The sequence below is a fragment of the Lepus europaeus genome, chromosome X, assembly GCF_033115175.1.
Source record: "Lepus europaeus isolate LE1 chromosome X, mLepTim1.pri, whole genome shotgun sequence".
NCBI classification, from domain to species: Eukaryota; Metazoa; Chordata; class Mammalia; order Lagomorpha; family Leporidae; genus Lepus; species Lepus europaeus.
Genome location: NC_084850.1, coordinates 130181774 through 130197223, shown reverse-complemented (window position 1 = coordinate 130197223; position 15450 = coordinate 130181774). Strand labels below are relative to the sequence as shown.

The 15450-nt window shown below is 41.2% G+C and overlaps 1 protein-coding gene across 3 annotated transcripts in view; it reads left to right on the top strand.

Annotated features, from left to right (window-relative positions):
• The window catches only part of CDKL5 (cyclin dependent kinase like 5), a 196434-nt gene that overhangs the window by 131651 nt on the left and 49333 nt on the right, over window positions 1–15450 (top strand). For all 3 annotated transcript variants that reach the window (XM_062183358.1, XM_062183357.1, XM_062183359.1), the window contains 3 exons: window positions 5315–5451; window positions 11543–11663; window positions 13062–13121. In XM_062183358.1, coding sequence (XP_062039342.1) covers window positions 5315–5451; window positions 11543–11663; window positions 13062–13121 — 318 coding nt within the window. The remainder of the gene's footprint in view (window positions 1–5314; window positions 5452–11542; window positions 11664–13061; window positions 13122–15450) is intronic.

The following is a 15450-nucleotide window of genomic DNA, read 5'->3' as shown; positions in this document are numbered from 1 at the left end:
AGGTCTCCCATGTAGGTGGCAGGGGCCCAAACATTTGGGCCATCTTCTGCTGCTTTCCCAGGCCATTAGCAGGGAGCTGGATCGGAAGCAGAGTAGCCAGGATGTGAACCAGCACCCATATGGGATGCCGGCATTGCAGGCGGTGGCTTTACCCACTACACCACAGTATTGATCCCAGAAGTACTGACTCTTAGAGCTGGAAGAGACTTTCAGGATTATCCAGTATAATCCCTCCCCCAATTTACAGATGACAAACCCAAGGCCCGAAATTGCACAACTGGTATGTGGATAACTGAGACTATTCTCTTCAGTCATACTGTGCTGCTTGGCCAGTTAGCTAAATAGTAGCAGAGTCTAGACTTGAACCTGGGGGTTGTGACTCACTCTCCAAAGTGCTGTTTTCCCTGTGTTCTACTCAGGCTATGAGGTAGAATGTGAAAGTTGTTTATCCTTGATGCCGGCTCTGTGGTGCAGCAGGTTGACGCCCTGGCCTGATGCACCAGCATCCCATATGGGCGCTGGTTCTGGTCCCGGCTGCTCCTCTTCTGATGCAGCTCTCTGCTATGGCTTGGGAAAGCAGTAGAAGATAGCCCAAGCCCTTGGGCCCTGGCACCCATGTGGGAGACCCGGAAGAAGCTCCTGGCTCCTGGCTTTGGATTGGCACAGCTCCGGCCTCTACGACCAGTTGGGGAGTGAGCCAGCAGATGGTGGACCTCTCTCTCTCTCTCCCTCTCCCCCTCTCCCCCTTTCTCTCTCTCCCCCTCTCCCCCATCCTCCCTCCCTCCCTCCTTCCCTCTCCTCTCTCAGTGTAACTTTGACTTTCAAATAAATAAATATTTTTTAAAAAGAAAAAAAAGTTACTTATCCTTTTAAGACTTGATTTCTTCATTTATAAACTGGAGGCGCTATCCAAGGTAAAGAATACATAGAATCTTTCAGCTGGAAGACAGTGATTTTTGTGCTCCTTCAGTGGACTGTGCTACTAAATGACTTTTAAAAATCCCCTCACTGAAGTGCTTTGCTACTTTCTGAACCTCTGCAGAAAAAAGCCTGTAGAAGTGGAGTATGCGTTCCTTTCCCCCATCATCTAATTGTTTAGTGCTGCAGTTTTCATCATAAAGTGCAGGGCAGGCCAGGAACCTTAAATGTACTTAGAGAAACAAAATTATCTGATGTATCAAGTAATGAAGAGTGCACATTTTGCTTGCACTTAGGAAATTAATAGCTCTACTTATTACAGTTTTAATACTCGGTGCTTACTGTAACTTTTTAACACCTGTGAGTAGCCTAAGTAGAGACTTCATTTTCTAAAGAGGCTGCTGAAATGAGACTATTTGGGCTCTAAATGGTTGGTGGTTTTGTGTGCTTCTTTCTGAAAGCTCATTTTATTTTCTCTCTGTAACCATTGTTAAGTGGAGTCAGTATGGAGTTGAATGATATATATAGAACAAAATACAAAAGTTCCATAGGCTTTAGGCTTATAATCAATGCAATTTTCATCAAAAGAAGTAATGGATTATTAGATTCAGAAAAGGCCATAGGATTGGGAGGAAATGAGAGGGGTTATTTATTCATTTTACTAATGGGAAGTTACATAACTTGCCCAGAGTGACATGGTTAATTGTTTAAAATACTGAGTCCAAGGTCTAGGTCTCACTGGTCATCTACTCCCATATTCCTTCTGGAGCTGTTCTGAGATGGATTTATCAATTAGCAAAGTGAAACTGCCACAAGTTGATGCTCATACCAGGCACCCTTTTTTTTCGGTTGCTTTTCTGGTACCAAGTATTCATCAATCATTTGACTAGGGAAGAAACATCAGCTGTATTTACTTAGTGATTTTGTAGCAACATTTATGTGTACACAGCTGCAGTGTAGCTTAGGGATGCTGTTAATGATTATATATGTATGTGTATATGTGTTCTTGACCCCGAGGGTACCACTGGTTTTCTAAATCCTCCATTTTTCATATCATCACATGTTGTAAAAGACAACCAGGGGGCAGAGGTGAATAGGGGAAGATAAATTCCCTTTGCCTTATTGCCTGATAGGTAGCCTATTCAAAGTTTTCAAGAGAGAAGATTGACAGTACTGTGCCCAAAACTAAGAGGGCAAAGCGCCTGTTTTGTCATTCTGTTGCTGCTTCCCTCATGTCTGAGATGAGTAAGAGCTAGCCATGTATAAGCAAAGATTGCCTTGTGGCTCCACGTGGTGCATTCTTGGAGGAGTAGGTATTGATCAGCTGTTTGTGCTGGCTGCGGGCCTAGATGATCAGGTGTATATTGTTGAACAGAGGCACTCAGTCTGTCCTCCTACAGCTTTTGTTTTAGCAGCAGTGACTGCACAGATAGTAAGCCAGTGAGCAAACAAATACAAGGGCACTTCAAAAAGTTTATGGAAAGTTGGAATTAAAAAGTAAGTTTATTTTGATGCAAAAATATTTTGAAATCCATGCTTTTTTTTTTTTAAATATAAGCATTTTCCACAAACTTTTTGGAGTACCCTCATAGATCAAGAATGATGGTGAGGAGGGCTGTGGTAAGGAATAATAAGAATGGGGCCCAATTTGCTTCAGTGGCCTGGGAAAGGCCCGTGAAGGGTGATATTTAAAAAGTAACAGAGGGGGCTGGCACCGTGGCTCACTTGGTTAATCCTCTGCCTGTGATGCTGGCATCCCATATGGGCGCCGGGTTCTAGTCCCAGTTGCTCCTTTTCCAATCCAGCTCTCTGCTGTGGCCCATGAGGGCAGTGGAGGATGGCCCAGGTGCTTGGGCCCCTGCACCCACATGGGAGACCAGGAGGAAGCACCTGGCTCCTGGCTTCGGATCGGTGCAGCGCCGGCCATAGCGGCCATTGGGGGGTGAACCAACGGAAGGAAGACCTTTCTCTCTCTTTCGCTATCTATATCTCTACCTGTCAAAAAAAAAAAAACCAACCAGAGCCTATTCTGGAAGGAATCTGGGTAGTAGACTGTTCTAGGCAGAAGGAATGAGTGCAAAGGCCCAAAGGTGGAAAAATAAAGCTTGGGGCTAGTTTGGGAGCTGAAGGAATAAGGTGAGGTTGGGGATGGAGAGGCAGGCAAGGGACCAGGTCCTGAGTAGTAAATGTATTTGTCTCAGGTTGAATTACTTGTTAGAGCATTTGCCTCTTCTTGAGATCTGCGTGGCATTCTGGAATCCTGAGTTTCCGTTTGACTGCCCAAGCCTGAGAGTAGTCAGAGGGACTGTGAGAGCAACAGTCCCGGGGTAGCTGCTTTAGGAGGTTTCTGGTGTTCCTAGCCTTTAGTGTGGGGCCTCCTGGAGGTTTCTAATACTCAGGGGACAAACACATCTCTGATTCAGCCCAGCTTGCAGAACAGTTGGCCCTTTGTTACCTCCCAGTCTCCTAAGCCACTTTGGGAAGTCCTCTAAGTACATGTCACCCATTCCCCCTGTGGGCAGGTGGCATCTACTGTCATGCACTTTCCCCTTGACATGTGCTGTGTGATGACCCAGCTTCCCAGTTAACCTCCCCCATGGTGTGAGCTGAGCTGAGCTGATTCACAGCTTATGTTGCCATTGGTCTTTCTTACTGCTGGGTCTTGTATTCCAGCATATTCTCCCACAGTATTCTAGCTGAAGTAGGAGAATACTTCACCAGTTCACAGTGGAGTGGTGATTCTGTGTTCCCTGTTTGTTATACATACTCTAGTGCTATACAAAGCTCCTGCTTCTATGAAAGCCGCTTTCTTTCCACTGAGTGGCAGTTGGGAGAGGGGGGCTAGGATACAAAATAATCCAAGTATACCTGGCACTGTGCTTAGAATCTCCCCTCTCCTTTTGTGCTCCCACCCCCATTCAGCTTTTTTCCTCCTGTGTACCTTGCTTAGAGAACATTTCTTCCTGGAGGGGACATTAGTCTTTCTTGGCCCTGTCATTAAACCCCATTATCTTCCTCCTCACACTTAAGCCAGGACCGAACCTGGGAGTCATAGAACTTAAACTCACAGGCTAGAATTCTGGCCCTGATCCACAACCTTGGGACAGAATGTGTTTTTGGCTTTGTAACTTGAATTTAGGATGGAAATATGGTAGGTTATATAGCATCTTGTAATCAAGTAGTATTTGTGTAGTACAACAGAGGAATAATCACATTAGGTGAGATAAACAAAGACTGTAAATGATCTTATGTTGGTTTATTTTTTGTTTCTAAATGAGTTTGTCACAAATCTAGAAAAATACCTGTTTTTACATTGATTTTTGGACTTGGAAATGTAGGTGAGAGATTGTGAACCTGTAACCCCATACACACATTCAGCAACATGGTATTTATGGAGCTATCATAGACATTAATTTGAACATGGGATTTATAAAGCTATCATAGACATTAATTTGAACTGAAATACTATCTTTCCTACTTGCCTGCCAGTTAATCCCTTAGAGTTAATGTGACTTCTGTCCTTCCTCCATGTCTGTGGAAGTTACCATGAGTGAAGTTGATGGTATGGAAGAGGATGTATGAGTTCAGCATAAGTTCTCCATCCCCACACCAGCTATACCATTTGGAATGGACAGATGGACATGCCGCAGGAGGACAGCAGGAACCTGCAGCAGCTGCTGTTCAGAGAGATATCAGACACTCAGAGAATGGCCTGCAACTTGGCCACAAGCTGCCTTGTGAATGCCTGGCGCATGCCCTCTGCTCACTGAGATGACTTACATACAGCTTGAGGAACAAAATACTCTTCTAAGCCAAAGCTTCCGGCCTACCTTGGAACCTTCCACCACTGTAGATGCTGGCTGCATAGCGGCTCCTCTGCACACTGAGACAGCTCTTTACTTATTACAATTTTAATCTCCTTCTTCCCCAATATAGAGTATTAGAGTTAAAATGACAGTGAAGTCATACGTTCTATCTGTAAGTCTATGTTTTTATACACATGTGAGTACTCCAAAGAGTTTGTAGGAAAATGGAAATAAGTTTGTTTTGGTGTAAAAAAAATGTTTGAAATCCATGCCCATGCATAGTTTTTGCATAATACACATTTTCCATGAACTTTTTGAAGATTCCCTCAAACACTTTTGCAATAAGGAGTGTAAGAAAATACAAGCAGAAAATCAGGGTTGTGCTGGTCTGGGGAGCATTTTCCTCTAAGTCTCTGACTCTAGCTCCTCTCCCCGCAGAGCAGGTTGTTCAGTGTTCCATCCTTGGGCTTGTTGTGCAGAAGTACTGAAACGAGAAGGTGAAACTGGGATGCTTGCAGTGTTCTGGAAATTCTTTGGGCAATAGTTGGAGAACTCTCATTTTACCCTCTTCGCCTTTGTTTACATTCCAGAGAATGAAGAAGTCAAGGAAACGACTTTACGAGAGCTTAAAATGCTTCGCACTCTCAAACAGGAAAACATTGTGGAGCTGAAGGAAGCCTTTCGTCGCAGGGGGAAATTGTACTTGGTGTTTGAATATGTTGAAAAAGTAAGTACTTCATTGCCATATGGAGATTTGTCTGCTTCCTTTATTTAAGGGCTGTTTCTAACACTTGTCAAATGCGCTCATAATCTGAGGGCTTTAATAATGGAATTATTATCTATAATCATCAGAAACCCTGAAATATACTTAAGGATTTTGTGTAATTCTGACTATACAGAGATGATCTTAAGTTTAAACAATATGCTAATTTACCCCTTGAAGTGTTAGAATCTCTGCAACAAGTAATTTTTAGACTTGATTTCATCGAATTAAAGCTGCACAAGGCTTCTGAAGAAGTGTATACATTGACAGGGGTTGTACAGGGTAGTAGAAGCATGCGTCAGAGACCTTGCAAGCACAGCCGGCTGTCTGAACCAGACCTAGGGTGGTGAATGAGCGGGCTCCTGAAGCAGCCTTTGGTGCACACCAGGACTTTGGCTTTCTTTGAGGAAATGAGATGTGCAGGCATAAGGTGAAGCTTGGGGTGGTAGATGGGAGCACAGGTAAGGAATTGGAAGCATGGGAGAAAACAAGAAGAACATTCATTGTTCAAGTTGTCCGTGCACTGGTCTTAGCGCTTTAAAAACAAATGGTGAACTTATTAGTAATGGTTTTCATGATGTGACCTTAGGGCAAATATATGTATGTGGCAGTAATAAATACTGTGTGCCTAGGAATTTCTGGGAGAGCAGCTGACCTCTGGCAGCTGGTTGTAGTCAAGAACGTAAACAAATAAGTGCCTTAGCAATAGTACAAAAAACTGAAGCCAGACTGAGTCTTCTAGAAGTTTCCTTGATGAGTAAATAGGTGGTTCCTGTGGATTTCCTGTGCTATCTAATGAAGATTGAAAGTGGAGATGGTTTGTGTTTGCTTTAGATCAGTTCCCAGGTGCTTGTTAGGCTATAAATGACAGAGTATTTCTGCCATTGCCATCACCAAATGGAAAGCTGTGTTGCCAAGACGACTGAGCAGTAATGTGGCTTCAAGTTCATTCTGCCTTTATAAATTATTTTTCATAATTTTATATATGGTCATTTCATTACTAACAAAACTTGAAAAACACCAGAAGACTCTGTCATTTTAAACCATTGCTTTTATGTTTCTTTTCTAGAACTTGTTTTAATTTCTTTGTTTTTAAGATAGATTTATTTATTTAATTAATTGAAGGGCAGAGAGACAGATTTTCTATCCTTAAGTTTCTTTCTGTGTCAATTTAGGTGTTCTCCTAAGGTACCTTCCCCACCAAAATAAACCATTATAAGTTGATATATATTTTTTAAAAGTTACAAGGAAAGAATTGCTGTACTGGTATCCCAGGGAGAATCAGATGCTCCTCATTCTTTAGTTGTCACAAATAATCATGCAGTTTGCAGTTTTCACAGCCTAGTAATAAAATTGTGACAGATCTATTTCAGTTCATTGTTTTCATTTCTATTCTATTCATGATGATTGTTCATGGTGAATAACAATTTAGTATAACAAATAGAGAAAGCACCTCTGTGTATCTGCTTCCTCACTGGGAGAGACCAGAGCTCTCTGCTGGTCAGTGGCTTCCAGAATTTTAGTTCCCTGACCCCTAGGCCTGGGATTTTTCCCTTGCCCCTGTGGCGTTTAGGTAGAAGATAACCATCACACCAATTCATCAATGAGAGGGCCCCACAAATGGCAGTGAGTCACACGAGGGCAAAGAGAAAGATGCTTTAAGGAGTATGGAGTTGGTAACAAAGACCCAGGATTACAGTGGATTAACCAAATAGAAGTTCATGGACAAAGATAGGCAGTACAGGACTAGTCTGGCAGCTCAGCAGTTGTAACAGGACACCCAGACTGTTTCTGCCTCTCTGTTCCACCACCCTTGGTATTTAGCCCTTGTCCTTAAGGTCAGTACTGTATTGAGCTCCAGCTTCTCATATCCCATTGGCCAGGATATATAGTTGCATGGCCAACTAACTGCAAGGCAGAGAGGAAACATTCTCTTCGTTTTGGGCAACTAGGCCTCCACTTGAAAACTATATTACTATAGACTAAGGAGAGAATGGTTAGTGGGGAACAGTAGCTCTACCACTGAGGAATTTAGAGTAGAACATGAGAGGAGAGCTGTGATGCTTCCTATATTACAAAGCCATGTAATTCCTAGTGTGCATTTGTGACCTCCTATGTTAACTGAAAACAGCAATTCAAATGAAGAATCATAAAAAAGGAAGTATGCATATTTTAAACATTTTCTTTTAGCTGAAAATATATACTTGGCTCTCCATATCTACAGATTGTGTATCTGTGGATTCAAACAAGTGCAGCTCATCATGTACTATATATTTAGGTCTACAATGGTTATATCTGTTTTGCTTTTTTTTTTTCTTTTGGTCTAACAACGATTGGGTCTGTACCAAACATGTAGACTTTTTTATTCCTTATCATTATTCCCCCAAAAATATAGTACAACTATTTTGTTAGCATTTACATTGTATTAAGTATTATATGTAATCTAGAGATGATTTAAAGCACATAAGAGAGGCTGTGCTAGGTTAAATGCAAATGCCACAGTTACAGACAGAGGGAGGGAGAGACAGAGAGAAAGCTCTTCTATCTGCTGATTGTCTCCGCAAATGGCCGCAATGGCTGGAGCTGCGCCCATCTGAAGCCAGGAGCCAGGAGCTTCCTCTGGGTCTCCCACGTGGGTGCAGGGGCACAAGCACTTGGACCATCTTCCAGTGGTTTCCCAGGCCAGAAGCAGAGAGCTGGATCAGAAGAGGAGTAGCTGGGACACAAACTGGTGCCCATATGGTATGCGAGCACTGCAGGCAGAGGCTTAACCCACTACGCCATAGCACCAGCTCCATGCCATTCCATTTTATATAAAGGACTTACACATCTACGGATTTTGGTATTCATGGAGTGGGGGTCCTGGAACCAGTCCCCTGTGGATGCCATGTGATGACTGCACATTCATTTACCATTCTTTAGAAGTCGGGTCATGGTCTGTTGCATATTGTTCTTTTGACTGAAGTTCTGACTGGTTTTTCTGACCTATGTCATACCCATGATGCATCTTTTAAATGAATACAAAGCTCGGCCAGTGCCGTGGCTCAGTAGGCTAATCCTCTGCCTGTGGCGCCGGCACCCCGGGTTCTAGTCCCGGTTGCTCCTCTTCCAGTCCAGCTCTCTGCTGTGACCCGGGAGGGCAGTGGAGGATGGCCCAAGTGCTTGGGCCCTGCACTCGCATGGGAGACCAAGAGGAAGCATCTGGCTCCTGGCTTCGGATCAGCGTGGTGTGCTGGCCTCAGCGCACTGGCTGCGACGACCATTGGATGGTGAACCAACGGAAAAGGAAGACCATTCTCCCTGTCTCTCTTTTCTCATTGTCCACTCTGCCTGTCAAAAAAAAAAAAAAAAGAAAAAGAAAAAAAAAAAGAATCCAAAGCTCAAGAACACTTGCAAAGTGAATCTCAATGCAGGGTCCTTCAGTATTTAGGCTTATCCACATCAGCTCCTTTCCCATGCCAGTGTTTTATAGTTATCTCACTCATATTTGATTATATAGTAACAGTTGAGTGGTTTTTTTTTATTAAGTCTTTCCAAAGCATTCTTGGAACTTTGTTTTCTTGTAAACAGCAACTTAAAAAAAAAAAAAAGCTTCATTGATTTACATTTTTAATTATATTAACATAGCAAGTACATCTATTACAAATGGATATGGATATAGGAGTAAATACAACTGATTTTTTTTTTAATCTTTTTTTTTTTTTTTTGACAGGCAGAGTGGATAGTGAAAGAGAGAGAGAAAGCTCTTCCTTTTTGCCGTTGGTTCACCCTCCAATGGCCGCTGCGGCCGGCGCATCTCGCTGATCCGAAGCCAGGAGCCAGGTGCTTCCTCCTGGTCTCCCATGCGGATGCAGGGCCCAAGCACTTGGGCCATCCTCCACTGCCTTCCCAGGCCATAGCAGAGAGCTGGCCTGGAAGAGGGGCAACTGGGATAGAATCCGGCGCCCCAACCGGGACTAGAACCCGGTGTGCCGGCGCCGCAAGGCGGAGGATTAGCCTGTTAAGCCACGGCGCCGGCCAATACAACTGATTTTTATAGGGGTTTGTTTGTGTATGTGGATTTTATCTGTTGATGCTTCTCATACTAGAAGTCAAAACTGAGCAATATGAAAATATTCATTTTGCAATAACAGCAAACTGGTTACATGTTAACATAAATAACTGTATGTCAGTCATTCTTTCAAGTAAAAACATGTTGTTCTACAAAAAGTACTCAGTTCAGCTTGCATCTCAGTCACCCAAGTGCTTTTGCCTCAAGACAGTCATGGTGCAGATGGCAAACATGCAGCAAAAGCGTCTTATTCCTCATTTTATCATGTAGATTCTTAAAGAGACATGTACTCAAGAATTGAAATTTAATGTAACTAATGTTTTTTACTGCTTCATTAAGGACATCTGACCTTAACTAAAACAAGTTTTTTGTTTTTTTAAGATTTATTTTTCACTTATTTGAAAGGCAGAGTTACAGAGAGAAAGAGAGATTTTTTATCCATTGGCTCACTATCTAAATGACTGCAAGAGCCTGGGATTGGGCCAAGCCAATGCCTGGAGCCAGCAACTCCATCCATGCCTACCATGTTGGTGACAAGGGCCCAAGGACTTGGGCCATCATTGTCTGCTGCTTTCTCAGTCACATTAGCAAGGAGCTGGATTGGGAGTGGAGCAGTCAGAACTCAAAACAGTACTCATATGGGATGCTCACTTCTCAGGCAGTGACTTAACCTGTTGCACCACAATGTCAGTCCGTCCCCCCCCCCCTTTTTTTTTTTACTGTAAGGGTTAATTGGCCTGAAGAATCCAGTTTCTTTGTTTACTCATTATTACTTGGTACTGTCAGTATAAATGCTAACACAATGAAAAAGGCAAACATCTGAGTGTTATTACGAGTATAGTTTTAATGCCATGGACCCTCTCTAAGGTCTGAGACCTCCCTGAGATGCACAGACTAAACTTTGAGAACTGTAGTAAGCTATGGTTGTGCTGTGAGCTGCAACTTGTGCTTTAAGGAGGGAATTGAGAATGTTTGGTTAATATGGAAATTCACTGGAGAACGGCTAAGTAGAATTTCTACTTAACACAAAAATTTTGCATGAATTTTAGAATAGTCTGATTCCAAAAAACTAAGGTTTTTTTTTTTTTTTTTTTTTTTTTAATACTGGGTTGTTTGGGATTCTGAGTTTTTAATTCAGTGGTATTTTCTAGCCTGTTCTAACAATTTTTGTACTAAATGTATTGGTCACTTCTAATCTTAAAGGATCTTTCTGTTTTCTTTTAAGAATATTATCCAAATCTCCCAGATATATTTTCAAGGCTTGACCCTATTGCAAGTTTTTATTAAAGATGTGTTAGAGGCACTGTTTTCCGGGGCTGGCACCGTGGCTCACTTGGTTAATCCTTGGCCTGTGGTGCCGGCATCGCATATGGGCACTGGGTTCTAGTCCCAGTTGTTCCTCTTCCTGTCCAGCTCTCTTCTGTGGTCCGGGAGAGCAGTGGAGGATGGCCCAAGTCCTTGGGCCCCTGCACCCGCACGGGAGACCAGGAAGAAGCACCTGGTTCCTGGCTTCGGATTGGTGTAGCTCCAGCCGTGGAGGCCATTTGGGGGGTGAACCAATGGAAGGAAGACCTTTCTCTCTCTCTCTCTCACTGTCTAACTCTATCTGTCAAATAAATTTTTAAAAAATGTGGGCTGGTGGCCGCATTGAGGGACCAGAGGCACTGTTTTCATCCTCCATACATTACATCGTTATATCTGTATTTTGTATTGCTTCTTCCTTCAAATTAGTCTAAAATGATTCCTGAAAGGCTTTAGGGGGCTGTGAAAAGTGCAGTTATCATTTGGGGCAGCATGGGGAGTAGTAAAAATGGAATTTCTCATAAGAGAAAACCTGTGTTTAATGCAGTATCCTGATTCAGCATGAAAAAGTTGTAGCTGGAAAGCAAAACAATTTTTAAAAATGTATGCTATGTTTTGGATGAGTTATCATCTAAGATTCTTTAAAAATTAATACACGGGCCTATCATTTTGGAGATTAATATATCTCCATTTAATTTTTAGAATATGCTTGAGTTACTGGAAGAAATGCCAAATGGAGTTCCACCTGAAAAAGTAAAAAGTTACATCTATCAACTAATCAAAGCTATTCACTGGTGCCATAAGAACGATATTGTTCATAGAGGTGAGTATGGGATTTTTGAAATGGAAAATATTAAGAAAATATTGAAAAGTTAAAATATTTCATATGTTAAGAATATTTCCATAAACACTGACATTTCCCTTTAAATGAGCTATGTTTTGAAGGTATAGCATATGAGAAGTCATTTGCTCCTCAGATCTCCTTTTGTAGCTCCAAAAGGATGGGTTCCAAATGTGAGATATCTGTGTTTGTCTAACCAGATCCACTCTCAGCTATGGAAAAACTTAGTGATACAAGTGAACTCAACTCCTGTGACTTTGAAGCTTACTTGGTGGGTGGGAGAGTAGATAGGGATAATCTCCACAGCCTTTGGTGCTGCAGGTAAACCAGGTAATGCGACAACTTGGAATCAGGCATTATAGGTAGCCCTGAGTCACTGACCACCATTGGCCTTCACCTCTTGTTTCTCTTAGACCAACATTCTCTAGTACAAATCTTTACCTCCTGATTTTCCCTACATGCTAGTGAAAAGTAAACATTGTCTGCATATGGCAGGCATGATCAACCTTGCATAAATTCCATGATTATACTTCTATAAGCTGTTTTATTTTATCCTTTACTGCCATGAAGTGGGTAGTTTATAGCAATAAAAAGGAAATTACTTGCTCAGCGTTATATTTCATGCTATCATTTCATCTTCACCTGATAATCTCTTGCATTGAAGAGTTTTACAGAAGTAAATAGGGTGCAAATGAAGCTAAAAGATGTTTATCAGAAAATGTTGCAGACACTTCTTTGAATTATCAGATACATGAATGCTATGTTTTTATTTACCTATACAAATGCACAAGGATACCAGTTTCAAAATAATCTCACTTTTAATCTCACTTAGAGGTCATATGTAGAATGCCAGTCTGGAAAGAGACACTTTGTATTTCTCTTGCATTTGACTCTCATGGCAGCTACCTTATCAAGGTTGTTGGTGGCACGAACAGGTCTCCAGGTAACTAGGTGTCTAGTGTCTAGGGTAATGATTCTAATATTCTGATTTGTTATATTACTGAAGAACTGAGTTTTCTGAATTTCCATTATGATACTGTGATTTTGTTAAGCGTGTAGTCACTGGTGATTACCGTTAACAGTAGAAACCGTAATTCTGTCATCTGCAGATATCACTGCCTCTGCCCTTTATCTGCACCTCTACCACGTGATAGATGATGGGTTCTGAACTTTCAAAATAGAACTGTGAGACGCTTCTCAAAAGAAGCTAATTGAAAAACTGTTATGTACCAACAAAAAATGTACCCTACTTTTTGCTGCCATAGTTCTCTATTTAAGTACTCTAGATATTTCTGATTAGATGCCATTGCAGTGATTGAACAGACAGTCGCAGAACACATAGAGCATTTTTACCAATGTCTTTTCATCTTGATACTCCAGATATAAAGCCAGAAAACCTTTTAATCAGCCACAATGATGTTCTGAAACTGTGCGACTTTGGTAAGTTAAAAAGAATGTCGAGTCCTGATACTTACAGAGTTTAATGTGGTATATAGGTAATTTGTAAAGGCATATTAAAAGTTTTGACTTAATTTAGCAGAGGAACATTCATTCTACTGGGTTGTACACTGAAAACTTCATTGCTGGAGGATCACTAACTCTGCAAAAATAGCAAAGATTCACGATGTAATATTTGTTTAACGAGAATTAATTCAAAGCAAATACATGCATTTGCATATATTCATAAGCCCAGCAACTAATTACTCTAGAAAAAAAATTCTAGGAACTATTATGGCCTTCTAGTTTGAGAAGAATAAAAATATATTTTAAATATTAATTGAAATTGTCACAGGTTTAACCAGAAATACTAAAAATATGCCTGTATACATACACCTATGTATTGTATACATTCAATAGTTAGAAGTAACTGTAAAGTCAAAAGACATTTTTAGAACACTTCCATTTATTTCCTCTAAATGTTAAATGAATGACACTAGTAATTGATGCATGATATTCCAACTCTTTATTGAATGTATCAATGAAGGTTTTCTTTGAGTATGTCCTTCCTCCTAATAGAAAATTACATATTGTTTCCCATATGACTAACTCTGTGTTATGTGCTATTAAACATTCAAATTAAAATAATTCCCCAAAATTTTAAAATAATAATTGTGATGTTTAGGTATTGACACTTTTTAAAAAAATAACTTCATATTTTTAACATTTCTTGATGTATTCAAATACAATCATAAATGCAACATCAACCTCCACACACAACTAAGAATGCTTCTTATCATAAGCAGAGGTTCAGTTAGATAGGTTTGTAAGGAGATGGATGGCACAAATGAGAAATAGAAGCATTTTGGCCAGCGCTGCGGCTCAATAGGCTAATCCTCCACCTGCGATGCTGGCACCCCGGGTTCTAGTCCCAGTCGGGGCGCTGGATTCTGTCCCAGTTGCCCCTCTTCCAGGCCAGCTCTCTGCTATGGCCCAGGAGTGCAGTGGAGGATGGCCCAAGTCCTTGGGCCCTGCACCCGCATGGGAAATTAGGAGAAGCACCTGGCTCCTGTTTTCGGATCAGCGCGGTGCACCGGTCGCAGCCCGCTGGCCGAGGTGGCCATTGGAGGGTGAACCAACGGCAAAAGGAAGACCTTTCTCTCTGTCTCTCTCTCTCACTGTCCACTCTGCCTGTCAAAAAAAAAAAAGAGAAAGAAATAGAAGCATTTTAGGAACTCCCTTAATAAAATGCCTATTTTGTGCAATGTGGCAGTTGGAAATGGGTAGCTGTTTTCTCTCATTGTGTCCAAATAATTTAAATATTATGAACCTGTTGGCCTGAGAAAAAATGTTTTACAAGATTTAATTTTTTTCATACTTTATGTTAAGGAATATTATAAAGAAGAATCTTTATGCTAAATTTTTAAAGAAGTACTTAGAATAAAAAGGAAATGTTAAAGGCTGTATCTAAAGGATTTCAATCTTGGCAGTTCTAGCATTTCTGTAGCATTATGGTTTTCAGATACAGTATATCTATTTCTGATTTCTTGTCCATAATTATGACTGCCATGCAATGCTGAGACTTTATGTACCTTTTATACCGTTTACTGTGTGCACATGCGTCTATGGGTTGCTCATCTGCCTAAGCTTCGAAGTTACTGACATTTGTAAAGCAAGTTATAAACGCAAAACAAATGCTGTAGAATAGCTAATAATAGGAAGAGAGTATTCCTGGTCTGGCATTATTTCTTAAAGAAAAGGCTGTTTGAAATGGCCAGGAAGCTCCTCATGGCAACACAACGTGTGGCATTCTGTGTTCCATGCAGCTCCAACAGGGGCTTCCTGATTGCTCTCCCTCCCAGAACACTCAGCTCTTTTGTGTAGCTTGAAGAACCCCATTCAAAAATAAAAAATATTTTTTAAAAAATATGTTACAAAGAAGTATTTATTAACTGAAGTTACAGAATTTTTTTTGCTGTGATTGTTTTTATTTTTTACTGTCCCATTTTTCATTTTTGCCCCTAGTTTTGATGTTCTGATTCTCTAACTACTATAGCACCCCCACCCCCTTATTTGCAGTGCATACATTTCAAGACCCCAGTGCATGTGTGAAACTGCAGATTATGCCAACTGGTTATGCCCTGGTTTTGGTCTGCAAGTTTTCAGACTGTGGTTGAACACGGGTCACTGAAACAGCAGAGGGCGAAACCACAGGTTGGGGTAGGGGTGGGATTGCTATTATATTCATAGTGAATATACTGAGTTAGGTAGATAATTAATTTATCCTGCTGACTTGTTTTATGGTTATGCAATAGCCTGAAAGCCCTTGAAA